General features: G+C 39.3%; 1 protein-coding gene across 2 annotated transcripts in view; it reads right to left on the bottom strand.

Moving 5' to 3' along the window:
- Nucleotides 1-974: 974 nt before the first annotated feature.
- Nucleotides 975-13,742, bottom strand: part of TMOD2 (tropomodulin 2) — a 46,661-nt gene continuing 33,893 nt past the window's right edge. For both annotated transcript variants that reach the window (XM_079129988.1, XM_079129987.1), the window contains 3 exons: nucleotides 11,851-11,994; nucleotides 5,153-5,297; nucleotides 975-2,921 (listed from right to left, as the gene is read on the bottom strand). In XM_079129988.1, the coding sequence (XP_078986114.1) occupies nucleotides 2,887-2,921; nucleotides 5,153-5,297; nucleotides 11,851-11,994 (324 nt within the window). In that variant the 3' untranslated portion in view covers nucleotides 975-2,886. The remainder of the gene's footprint in view (nucleotides 2,922-5,152; nucleotides 5,298-11,850; nucleotides 11,995-13,742) is intronic.

Below are 13,742 nucleotides of genomic sequence, written 5' to 3'. Positions count from 1 at the left end.
AAGACATTATGATTAGTAACAAATATTTTATCTCATAGACTCTATGATGTGACCCAACAGTTTTAAGCTAAAAAGAGTGCTGTGGTTTTGATAATGTCCTATTATCTTACTTGAATACTATCAACAATGTTTGTACAAAAGAAAAGCCATGTTCCAATTCTGACTTTTTTTCTTGCTTTTGCTGGGGTTTGTCAACAACTGCTTTAACCCATGGCTCACAATGTGGGGCTTCAGGGAACATCCACAGGGTCCAAGATTTCTTAGAGGTGAAGGCAAGAAAGAGAATAAAAGGAAAAAGGCTTACTTGAGGCATGTTAGGAACTTAGCACTTAAAGAGATCTGTAACCAATTCAGAGATAAGAGGAAAGATAGGTAAGGGAAATATTTTTCCTTTTGGCAACAAGGTAACCAACAAGAGTATATGTGAAAATCATATATATTTCACCCACTGGTGTGCTGATGACTGTTTATTGGCCAGCAATCTAGAGGAGAAAAAGTTCCAATTTGTAACATAGCACTAGTTTCCAAGGTGTAATTACTCCCACCATGACCAATCTCAAGCTATAAAAAGTTAATGGTGGGCTGGGAAATAGCTCAGTTGGTAGAGTGCTTGCCTTGCAAGCACAAGGCCCTGAGTTCGATCCCCAGCACCGCAAAAAAAAAAAAAAAAAAAAAGAGTTAATGGTGATGGAGTTGGGAAGTCACATAGTAGTGTTCTTTAGGCAGTTCACAATATAACTAACAGATGTAAATAATCTCAAGAGCATAGAAAATAATAAAATGTGGTATTCTTAAGTATTTGTTATTTTTATCTTTAACATAAATTTATTTCATTTTAAGTATATGCCATTTAATTTTTAATAATGGCTCTACTTATCCAGGAATGTAGCTCCATGGTGGAGTGCTTGCCTAGCATGTGGAGGTCCTGGGTTTGATCCCCAGCGCCCGCGCACGTGCGCGCACACAAACACACACACACACACACACACACACACACACACACACACAAAGGCTGTGCTGAACAATTTTTATGCAAAATTCTTGAAAATTTAGCAATCGGCAAGCCCATACAAGTTGGCTCCAATATACTACATCTAAATGCCTGAGACAGAAGGAAAAATCTAACTGAAAACTATCAAATAGTAGTTACTATTTTTTTTTTAGATTGATAAGGAGGTGTAGTAGTAAGCTAAAGGATTTTGGGGGTTCCAAAAAGGTCAAAATGTTCTGCTTATTGTGCCCTCAAAAATGTAAAAAAATTCTCAAGAAAATGAGATGCTTTAAAAGAATTGAGAGAAATAAATGTGGGCACTTATAATACAAGTAAATGTCCAATTTTATAAGGGATAACCTAAAGAGATTCCATGTGCTTTATAAGCTAAATATTATAGTAGTAGTTTTTCCATTAACTTGTTTTACTACTACAAAGTAACCCAGGAACCCTTAGTTATTAAGGGTTATTAAATATGTTATTAAACATTTTAGATCAAGCCCACCTTCTGCCAGGATTAGCACTCTCTTCAGCTCTAGGTGTCACCTTTATAAGGTTCAGAAATATGGAGAAAATGAGTGCTGGGGGGAGGTATGAAAGGAAGGAGGGGAGAAGACAAAGAGCGAGGGGGAATCTCCTTAGGTCTGTCATGGTGTTGCCAGGCACAGTCTCAGGTTCCAAGAGTTATCCACAACAGGTTAACTGCACTAGGCCAAGAACCTGTCACCTGTTTCCTTACCTTTACATCACACTATTGCACTGTTACATTAAGATTAATACTACGATGCAGTCATCTCAGCTGTATTTTCACAGGTTTTGTCTTTGAGATGACAAAACTCTGGATAAATGATCATTCATATTTCTTCCAGATGTTTGCAAATGTCAGATGGATCATGTCATGTGGACAAAAATCTGTATAATTAACCTGAATAGCTCACATTTTACCCAGCCATCTTGTTATATTACAGGTAAAGCAATAAACCCTTTTAAAATCTGTCAAACTAATGTATTCTTGTATGTCACACAATCTTGTAGGTCAGACAACTGATTAAGATAAGATTATTATTGTTATATTTAGGAATGTACTGTTTTGAAATTCTAACTAAAATTCAAAATGTTCCTATCATGTCTGGAGAACTTTGTAACACCTCTGAAGTTATCCATTAAAGTCATGTTAAAGATTCAATTTATACTGAGTAGTCAGTAAAGGTAGGTGTGCTAATTCATTTCACTACCTGTGAGTCTGATTTAAAGTTATATCTGTGGGCTAATAATCAGTTTATAATTCTTTACTGATGCTATGGTAAAGTATCATAATGCTGTCTTTTTGTATGAAGATGATCTGCAATCATTTGGGCATGTGCATTTAGTGATTTTTCTGGAACTCAGGGAGAATTTGTGCTAAACTGGTCACATTTCCTCACCCAGTGAGAAATTGGCAATACTAATTTTTCATGCGGTAAGCAGAACACTTCTGATATATTTAGCCTAACTCAAAGCTATGCATGTAAACAGAGATAGGCCTCTATCATAATCACAATTACAAACATGTATTATATACTAAATTCCTTTCAGTGATTAAAAAAAGTTCATGTAAGAAAACAAGACAACCCAACATGAAAATGGTTAAAATCATTTTCAATATTCTCAGTCTCTAAGATCTCTATCAGTTCATTTATGCTAGTTGCCAAAGGTGCCCATGAGCAAGTGAAACAATTACACATATGTAAGAATCCCAGATGAATAAGTAGGACTAAAAAAGAATAACAAATTACTGGTTGTATGGTTAACGGAAATGAACAACCTTGGATAAAATGGTCCCACGGGGAAGGAGAAGAGTTTGTGTCAGTTTTTAGATGGCTGCGTTGTGAAAGTTCTCTTCTTCTATTGGAAGTTTACCTTCGGTCTCCTTCGACTCTCTTCTTACGAACTAGGTGGAAGGAGAGAAAGGCTTAACAAGACAAATTGAAGGAAGGAATAGTTCTTAAATTCCAGACAAACATAATTAATCTCACAAAATAGCAATATCACATACCTGAGGATACAAATTATCTTAAACGTCAACATTTAATTGACCATGGCAATAAATGGAAACGATAAAATAATCTAGATTGGAGAAATTTACATTTAAATAAAGCTATGTCTGATAGTTGGGAACTTGAGTATTAGAATTTTCTCATCTCTGTGGGATACAAAGTCCAGAAGAGACCTGTGAAACAGTGTACTTCTAAATATTTTCATGGTCATTTATCCTAGATACATCTTCTCAACTTCTGTACAACTCAGTCACTGACTGGCTTTAACAAACTCCCTAGGTTAACAAAATCACAGTCCATGAATTATGACTGTGGCTTGAAGACCAGGCTTCTGCAAACAGAAATTCCATTTCTAAACCTCATCTAAATAAAAACTCCTAAGTATCAACTTTCAAAAAAGATGTGATCCAGACAGTAAGCAAATACAGAGATTAATCTTCCCTTAAACTGGTACTTGGGATCAAAGAAGTTGCCCAGACTGCCTGGTTTCCAGGCAATCTTCTTCCTCTGTCACTGCCCCATCATCTAGTCACCAGCAAGAGCTTCCTGGATTTTGCAAAATGGTGTCCAGGTTGAGGTCCTGCTTTAACTCTCCACTTTAAGTAGCCCAGCCTGTAGGGAATTAGAAAAAGCTGTTGTCCACAGTTACTACTCTTGCGTTCAGGATCACCTCTCCATTTACTTAACACCTCGTTTTGCCGTTTTCTGTGGTTACCGTTTTGTTCAGATGTGGACCCAACGTGTGTTCCTAGGCACCTTTGGAGTGCTTCCTCTACTCTTTTCCAAAGCTCCTTGCTGGGCTGCCTGTTAGTCTCACCCTGTGTACTCCACAGGTAAGCATGGCCCTATATGTGACCTGCCTCTTGATGTCATACACCTTGGCTGGGTTGCAGGGTCTTGGCTAAGCCTGGAAAGGCAACTGGACACTAAGTTTTACTTGACCCTTCCTATTCTAACCGTTGGCTTCTATCTTCCCCACAGTCTAAATCCTCGCAGGACCAGAAAGACTATATCTGGAGGAATACCTTGCCCAGTTCCTCTGTCCAAGGTCTTGCATACTGTTCCTAAACCTCAAACTGGGGACTGAAACTTGTTATCAGCTGGCTCACTGCTGGCCAAGGGAACCATCTGCTCCTAGATGTGCTTTTGCCATGTTGCTCCAGGTGGCTGGGAAGTCCCCATATCAAACCTTCCCAATCTGTTCCATTCTTTGGTGCTGGTTTTTGGTTTTGTGGGTTTTGTTTTTTTGGGGTTTTTTTTTTTTTTTTTTTTTTTTGGTACTGGGGTTTGAACCCAGAGGCACTTAACCACTCAGCCACATTCCTAGTCCTTTTTTTTTTTTTTTTTTTTTCTTTTTTTTTTTTTAATCTTTTATTTAGAGACAGGATCTTACTGAGTTGTTTAGGGCCTCACTAAGTTGCTGAGGCTGACTTTGAACTTGCGATCTTCTTGCCTCAGCCTCCTGAGCCACTGGGATTACAGGCGTGTGCCGCCACACTGCAACTTGCTTCTGTGCTGTATTTAACCAGGAAATGCCTCACCTCTTCCTAACAGAAAAAACGCTATGTATCCTCAACAAAATTAAAGAGCTAACTAAAAAAGCTACCTCTGCGTTTAACCTCCATGATGTACCTCCATTAGTTTATTTCATATATAAAGTGCCAAAATATCAGACATACCTATATTATGTATAAATATGTGAAGAAATAACAATCATAAGTAGTGAGAAGTCAATCATACACAGAACTTCCATGTCCCTGTGTCCATTTTTTGACGCAGATAACACAGCACAATCCACATGTGAGAAGTAAAGGAAAAAGGAAAAAATAAAGTAAAAAGAAGAAAGTAAAGGAGAAGCAAAGAAACGAAGGAAATGAAGCAAGAATCAAAGGCAGTTTAGAAAAAAAGAACAAACAGCTCTTTTTGAAAGAATGCTATGTTGACACTTTAACACTCCAAGGGCCATAAGGACGTCTGTGACCATGTAATTATGTGCCTTCGGTGAAGAACTAAGTGGCACCAAGGCCAATGGGATGGTGTCTGTGAGAGGGGGCACTGGAAGTGGAAAAGTGAATGTTCATCAGGCTCTTCCTACTATCACCAGTGCATATCGTGGCTGCATTACCCAGGTCATTATTCTTTGTGATGGCAGCTGCCACTCTTGTCCGTGGCCCTTGCTTGGTGAACTGGTATCCAAACTTGAGGATCCTTGGATTTTCCTCCAGCATCTGGGCAATTTCCATCTCTACAGCTGTTCCCAACTGTTGCCTCTGGTTGCCGGTACATAAACGCACGCACACAAATGGGATGACCAAAAAGGAAAAGGAAACCATTAATGCACAGAAAAGCTAAGTGGCTATTTGGACAAAAATGCTAAAAAGCAGAAGTCTCAAATTCAAAATGGACAGGGTCATTGGAGATGTGTCTTCCCATATAGTCATTTGAGCACTGCTCCTTGTCTAGAAGCAAAATCCAGACAGACAGCTGAATCTGCGGGTGTCCTAAGTTGAAAAAAACTAAGCAACCATTCATGAAGAAACAGGTGATTCAAGAGGTACAGTAAAAGCAAAACTAATATTTGGGACTTCCAAGTCATCCCAGTATCAAAAGAATTTAAACATATTTTTTGTTGTTGCAAAGGCCTACGTATGCTAGGCAAGCACTACACCACCAAGATACAACCCTGTTTTGTTTTATTTTGAGACACAGTCTTGCTAAGTTGAGCAGGCGGGCCTTGACTTAGTGATCCTTCTGCCTCAGGCTCTTGAGTATCTGGGATTACACCTGGCCAGTGTTTTCTTCTTCTTTTCTTTAGTAGTGAAATAGTCTTACAGATTTTTAATCCTATTCTAGGATCCATACCCAAATATCATTAAAGATCATCAATCGATCTGCCATTCTCTTAGAAGTTTTAGTTGGAGATCCCAAAGGGGCTTTACTATGGTTTGAACCATGTGCAGGATCAGAGGAATTATCAAACACTGAAATTACTGGGCTATAGAAAAATCCCCAAGTTTAAGTTGGTGGGAAGAGGGGGTTTTGTTTGTTTTGTAAGTTGAGACAGAATAATGGAAAAATGTTTTTTTTTTTTTAATTGGAGCATGTGAATATAGAAATTAAAAATTAAATTTAAGGAACATTTTGTGTGTGTGTGTGTGTGTGTGTGTGTGTGTGTGTGTGTGTGTGTGTGTGTTGGGTACTGGCGATTGAACTCAGGCGCATTCAACCACTGAGCCACATCTCTGGCCCTATTTTGTATTTTATTTAGAGACAGGGTCTCACTGAGTTACTTAGGGTCTCACTAAGTTGCTGAGGCTGGCTTTGAACTTGTGATCCTCCTGCCTCAGCCTCCTGAGCCACTGGGATTATAGGCATACGCCACCATGCCCGGCTATTAGTTTTTCACAATATAACCGTTAAACTTTGAAAAAATAAAAGGTACAGGCTTGTTTAGAAAAAGCAAACAAAAAGTATAAAAAAGTCACTTTCCCCTAACTTCCCCTTTCCCCATATGTAGTCTTCTAAACACTTTCTGTGTGCTCATATATCCACACATAGGTACATTCATGCTTTTTTCACATAAATCAATTAGAGTGGTATAGAGTTCTGAAATGAGTTTATTTTCCATTCAACATTAATTTTTTCATGTTGGTAAATAACATTCACCTCATCCTTATAAAGAGTTGAACAGCATTCCACTGCAGTGATGGGTCAATGAGTTAGCCAGGCCCCATTGGACTGACTGTCAGCTTGCTTCCCATTCCCACTGTTAAAGAAATGCTGCTGTGAACTTCCCTTGCACACATGGTATGCCTTGGGACATTTCTGTGACTATATCTGAAGGGCAAGTTATAGCTGGATCCCAGGGTAAGCATGTTTCAAATTTTGATATATTACTGACTTATCCTCAAAGGTTATATCACTTTTTACTTCTGTCAACAGTACATGAAAATTACTGGTTTTCCTATCCTAGCCAAATTATCCATTTTTTAAAATCTGTAGACCCATTTGATGAAAAATTATATTTAACATATTAAACTTGCTTTTTTTTTTTTTTTTTTTTTTGTTATGGGAGCTTGAACCCAGGGGCACTTTACCACTGAGCTACATCTTCACATCTTTTTGTTTTCAGGCAGGGTCTTGCTAAGTTGCTGAGGGCCTCATTAAATTGCTGAGAATGGCTTTGAACTTGGGATCCTTCTGCCTCAGTCTCCCCAGCTACTAACATCACTGGGATTATAGGCGTGTGCCACCATACCCAGCTCACTTGCATTGCTTTAATTTGCATTTCTCAAATTATGAATTAGAACAATCATTTTTTATGCATTTGCATTTCTCAAATTATGAATTAGAACAATCATTTTTTATGCATTTGTATTTCTCTCTTTTTTGGAGAACTACCCATCTATGTCACTTGCCCAGTTTGCTGCCAACTTATAATTCCTATTATTTTTTTAAGTGGCACGTTTCTCATATATTAGGAAATTAGCCCTTTGTCAAATGTACTGAAAATAATTTGCTTGATGTTTCAGTAAGCTTTTTCACAGCTGTAACTAAAGGACCTGACCAGAACAATTTTAAGGGAGAAAAAGTTTATTTTAGGGCTCACAGTGTCAGAAGTCTTAGTTCACAGAAGGCCAGCTCCATTCCTGGAGCTTGAGGCGAGGCAGAACATTAAGGAGGAAGAGTGTGGAAGAGGGAAGCAGCTCACATCACATGATCAGGAAGCCGAGAGAGGCTCTACTCCCCCAGATACAAATATATACCCCATAGCAACGCCCCCAGTGAATCACTCCCTCCAGCCATACCCCCACTACCTCCAGTTACCACTCAGCTAATCCCATCAGAATTAATTCACCAATTAGATTAAGTCCATAACACAACATTTCTCCTCCAAACCTTCCTGCATTGTCTCACATGTGAGCTTTTTGGGGACACCATAACACTTGGTTTCTTTTGATTTTCTTTTTGGTTACTATAAAACCTTTTTTCTATTTCCACATGATTGAATTTATCAGCCTCCAGATTTTGTCATGTTCTCTCTATTCCTCCTAATTTCTTCCATTTGTTTTCTGATTTCATATACTTTAACATTTAAATCTTCATTTCATTCTAAATGAATTTTGACATAAGACTGAAGAGACCCAACTTTATTTTGTTCCAAGTGGAGCTACCATCTTTTATTTCATTCTTCCTTGATTTGAAATACTGACACATGACTGCAAAAATTTAAGGTGTACTCAGGTTCGTTTCTGGAATTTATTCTATTGCTTTGCCATTATAAAATATTAAAAATAAGTATCTCTTAAATTTGGGAGATGTAAGTGTGGATTAGATGAAGGAGAAAAGTTAATGGGAGAACTTTTGCGTTCAGACAAAAAAAATTTTTTTGGGGGGGGGGGCACTGGGGAGTGAACCTAGGGTTGTTCCACCACTGAGCTATAACGCCAACTCTTAATTTTTTTTTTAATTTTGAGGTAGGGTCTCACCAAGTTGCCAAGGCCAGTCCAAACTTTCTATCCTTCCTGGGTTCAATCCCCAGTATGGTACCAAACCAAAACAAACAAGAGAGAGATACCAACCTCTAAGTTTCAGGAGAAACTTCAGCTCATGACACACAGTGGATTAGAAGAGTAGATTCTATTAAGGACTGATATCTGCCTCCCTGGGACTACAGGCATGCACCACTTTACCCAGCTACTTAATTTGAAGTCTTTCATGTTACATTACAAAAAAATGGGCATCAAAAGTTCTTAAAACTTAGATTTTTTCCTTTTCATAGTTTATTACTAAATACAAAGAAAAAACTCACAGTTTGTGCATACATGTTTTTTAAGTACTTTTTAAAAAGTATTTCACACATATTTAGTAGTTACCCATTGTTTCTTTAATATGCACCCCTGTTTGTTTGGGGCACATGATTAGATCATTACGCGCGTACCTGGAGCCTAGCCACAGCAGCCTGCCTCGGAAGAGGGTTCTCAGCAGGCCTCATTTTTGCGCAGCTGCCTTTTGCTATGATGCTAAATTGCTCTCAGCTGCTGGTCCTCCTTAGGAAACTTAGATTTTATTTCAAATAATTCACAATACAAAGGAGGAAACTGAGGTTACTTCTATGAGTCTGAGTCAATGAATAAAATGTGGATGTAAGACAAGTTTGAACTCTAAATTTCGTTATTCTTCTAATAAAGCAAATAATTTTCCTGGTTCCTCTAGGAAATCTTAATCCTCCTACTTGTCATAAACATATAAAAATAAGCCATTTCAGCCATTCATTAGTGACACACACCTATAATTCCAGTTACTCAGGAGGCTGAGGCAGGAGGATTGCAAGTTCAAGGCCAGCCTTAACAATTTAGCCAGATTCTGTCTCAAAATAAAAAGGGTTGGGAGAAGCTCAATGGTAAAGTGCTACTGGGTTCAATCCCTAATACTCAGGGAAAAGAGAGGTATATAGGGAGGGAGAGAAGGGGAAGAGGAGGGAGAAAGAGGAAATATTTCAGAAGCATAATGGAGGACTAAAGCTGAAGAATTGCACAAACCCATTCCTGGATGGCTGGGGAGAGGTGATGAGACTGAGTTAGAGGGAATTAAGAGAGAAAGTTCAGAATTCATATTCAAGGTCTTCTCCCCACCACCTCCACCTTCTAAGGTACTACGGACTGAACCTGGGGCCTCTCACATGCAATCAAGTACTCTATCACTGAGTTATAATCCCTTCCCCTTTTTAATATTTTATTTTGAGGCAGGGACTTCCAAAATTGCCTAGTTGGCCTCCGATTCATAGTCCTCCTTCCTCAGACTCCTAAGCAGCTAAGATTACAGTTGTGGGCTACCACGACCAGTTTCAGAGTCTTCTTTTTCTTCTTTAAAAAATTATATTTATGTTTTTAGTTGTTGATGGACCTTTATTTTTTTATTTATATGTGATGCTGAGAATTGAACCAGTGCCTCACACATGCCAGGAAAGCACTCTACCACTGAACCGTAACTCCAGCCCATGGGTCTTCTTAAGCATTAGAAAAAGCCTACAAATTTTCAGGATTCACTAGGGGCAGAATTGCCAGATTTAGCAAATAACACAATACAATGGCTAAATTTGATTTTTCAGATAATGAATAACATGTTATTATAAAGATGTCTCAAATATTTCCTAGATCATCCTTTTAGTAGAAATTATACATTATGTATCTGAAAGTCAAATTGTGTTTTATGTAGCAACCTTAACTAGGTGGTATTGTGCCAGGAACTAGAAACAGAATATGACATTATTTCAGATATGGAGTTTCACGGTGGCCTAAACCAGCACAGAAAGTTAAATATACTTTGGAACAAGGTATTCACCTCTGTCTTACATCCTGTGGAAATACTTCTGAAGAGCTTGTTTCTTCCTGATAAGAGTCTATTCCATAAATATTCTTGAGTTATCACTTCTTTTCACTCCACATTTCTGTTTCCCTAGTCTCCCAATTCCAAATATGTCTTTTTTAATTTACAAGCAGGTGGACACACATGAGAATATACAGCACTGACCTTCCCTTGGGCATGTGGGGCCATGTGTGGCACATTCCTAGGGTGCTCCTAGCCACACCTCTGCATCTGGGAGAGTGGTTTTTGTGGGACATCCCTTCTGGGAGGGTAGGAACCATGAAGCCCCTGTCTCTTGGTGGGGTTTCCCTGATCCTCTGGCAACAAGCCAAGACTCCAAGGAGGAGTCCAGGGTCAGAGGGTCTGTACTGAAACAGCTTGCTTCTCCTGGTTAGCAAAGACAGAGAGTAAAGCTTCCATGGGAACTGACAAGGGTCTCCAGGCTTAGGCAATAGTCCTGGGTGATTACTCAGATTCACTGAATCCCAGACACTTCCCCGTGGTCAAAGGACCACAGCACAGCATCACGCCTGAGAGCATGATGGTTGCTACTCTCAGGCAGGAGTAAGCTAAGCCAGCAGAGCCAAGTTCAAAGGCCTGTAGGCTGATGCCCAGAAAAAAAGGTCTCCAAGGTCCACGCAGTGGTGGCTCCAGAGAAAAGCAGTTTGCTCTGGCTGATTTTGGGACCCTGAGAAACCACATGGCAGAGCTGAGATTGTGATCGTGCTGTAGGTGAGGCTGCTACTTTAAACCAGACATCTTTTGGAACCCTGATTCCTTTAAATAGACTCTAACACCAGCACCAGACTTCCTAAGCTCAGGTCTGCTCTTTCAGCTTCGGCAGCCTCCAGCCAAGGACAAGAGGCCTGAGCAGGGTCACCCTGCTTTCTCCTTCCAGCCACAGTCCCAGTGAGAGGCAAAAGCAATGCTGGGACAGCACTGGGCTGAGATTCACCCTAAAAGGTGAAAGTGAGTCAGGTGGGGTGGTACCTGCCTGAAATCCCAGTGACTTGGAGCCTGAGGTGGGAGGAGTTCAAAGCCAGCCTCAGCAATTTAGGGACACCCTAAGTAGCTTAGTGAGACCCTTTCTCCAAATAAAAAATAAAAAGGGCTGGGAATGTGGCTGGTATCCCTGGGTTCACTCCTTGGTTAAAAAACAAAAAATCAAAAAAAAAAAAAAAAAAAGAAAAGATGAACATGAGATGGCTGAACAAAGAAGCTGCCAACACCCCTGCCACTAGTCTGGGCAGGAGAGCTCTCTGTGTCTCAGGTTGCCCCACTCTGCAATGTTTAATTAGTAACACTGCCACATGCCCTTCATGGGCCTAAAGCTGATAAAACTTATAGGAAAGCCAGAACACCAAGTGAGTTCCACACAAAACTCGTCTTTGAACTTACTTCTCCTCTACCCTCTCACCTTGCACCTGTGAGTTAGCTTTGCTGGCCCTGCCTTACCTGGTTGTCGATCTTGATCTCTGTCAAGGTGTCATTTTCTCTCAGTGCCTCCACCAGGGCCAGGATCCCAGTTCCAGTGATAAAATTGGATTCTACGTTTAGACTTTTCAGGGTCTTGTTTACTTTCAGCATATCTGCAAAAGCCTTATTATGCAAAAACAAATAACCATTAGGGTTTCTAAAGAATGAGGGAGTGAACACCTCATCCCAAAGTGCAGAAATTTTTGTAGCACTTAAAGAAAAAATTAAGTCATACTTTCACCACCCAAGTAAAAAGATAATAATTAAAAACAGCAATGAAAATAGTTTAGTCCACAGTTGAGGAAATGTGTATGTCTTCTTTTGAGAAATGTCTATTCACATCATTTGTCTATTTTTTAAAAAAATATTTTCTTAGACGTTGATAGACCTTTATTTTATTCACTTACGTTTATGTGGTGCTAAGGACTAAACTCAGTACATCACACCTGCTAGGCAAGTGTTCTACCACTGAGCCAGAACCTCAGCCCCTCTTTTGTCTATTTTTAAAGGTGTCTATTTTTAAAGTTTTTGGCTGTTTTAGTTTCTTATATTCTGGACATTAATCCCTTGTCAGAGGAATAGTTTGCAAATATTTTCTCCCATTCTGGAGGTTGTCTCACTGTTTCCTTTGTTGTGCAGAAGTTTTTGGCTGATGTAATCCTGTTGTCTATTTTTGCTTTTGTTACCTGTACCTTGAAGTATCCAAAAATCTCTGTCCCACTACTGAGTATGTATCCAAAGGAAAGGAAATAAGTACTCCCAGATCTATTGCAGCACTACTCAAAATAGTCAAGATATGGAATCAACCTAAGAACCCATCAATGCATGAATAAATACAGAAAAATGTATATATTTTGTACATATAATGGAATATTATTCATCCATAAATAAAATCCTATCATTTGTGGCATCATAAATGAGCCTGAAGGACATTATGTCAAGTGAAATAAGCTAGGCACAGAAAGACAAATGCCTCAAGTCCTCACTCATATTTAGAAGCTAAAAAAGTTAATCTCATGGATGTAGAGAACAGAATAATGGTTACCAGAGTGGAAGTGGGTGGGAATATGGAGAGAGGCTGGTTACCATGAACAAAATTATAGTTAGAAGGAAGAAGTGAATTTCAGTGTTTTATAACACAGGAGGGTAACAATAGCTATTAATTTATTATATATTTTAAAATAGAAGAGCCAGGAGTAGTGGCACATGCCTCTAATCCCAACTACTGGGGGTTTCAAGGCAGGAGGATTGCAAGTTTGAGGACAACCTCAGCAACTTCAAAAGACCCTGTCTGAAAAAAAAGGACTAAGGATGTAGCTCAGTGGTAAAGTGCCCCTGTGTTCAATCCCCACTGCCAAATAAAATCGTTACTTGACTTTAAATGTTCCTAACATAAAGAAATGATAAATGTTTGAGGTTGTAGATTGCTAATTATCCCGATTTGCTCATTACATGTTGCATATATGTATAAATATCACATTTACCTCATAAAATATACAAAATCATTATGCATCAATAAAAATTTAAAATGGTCATTATCTTGAAGCATCGCTAAAATGCAGAAAATAGAAAAATTGGTGGAGAAAAAAAGCACAAAAAATGTTGCCTGAGATGCCAGAGGTAAGTCACATTTGGGGTGTTTCATTAAAGAACTGCCTTCAGGACAGATGGAAAAGCTGGAACAGATGGAGAGCACACTGCCCTCTCTGCAGCTTCCCTGAAGAAGAGCAGGAGCCAGCGTGACTGCCAATAACAGATCTCCTGGGAAGAGCTTCTAGTAAGGGTGTCATGACCTGAGACAAAAGCAAGACAGAGGCCTGGGGTTGGGGCTCAGTGGTAGAGTGCTTGCCTAGCACGTGTGAGGCACTGGG

The sequence above is a fragment of the Sciurus vulgaris genome (genome assembly GCF_902686455.1).
Source record: "Sciurus vulgaris genome assembly, chromosome: 2".
Lineage (NCBI taxonomy): Eukaryota > Metazoa > Chordata > Mammalia > Rodentia > Sciuridae > Sciurus > Sciurus vulgaris.
Note: the sequence above shows the minus strand (reverse complement) of the source record. Positions and strands in the feature narration are given on the sequence as shown.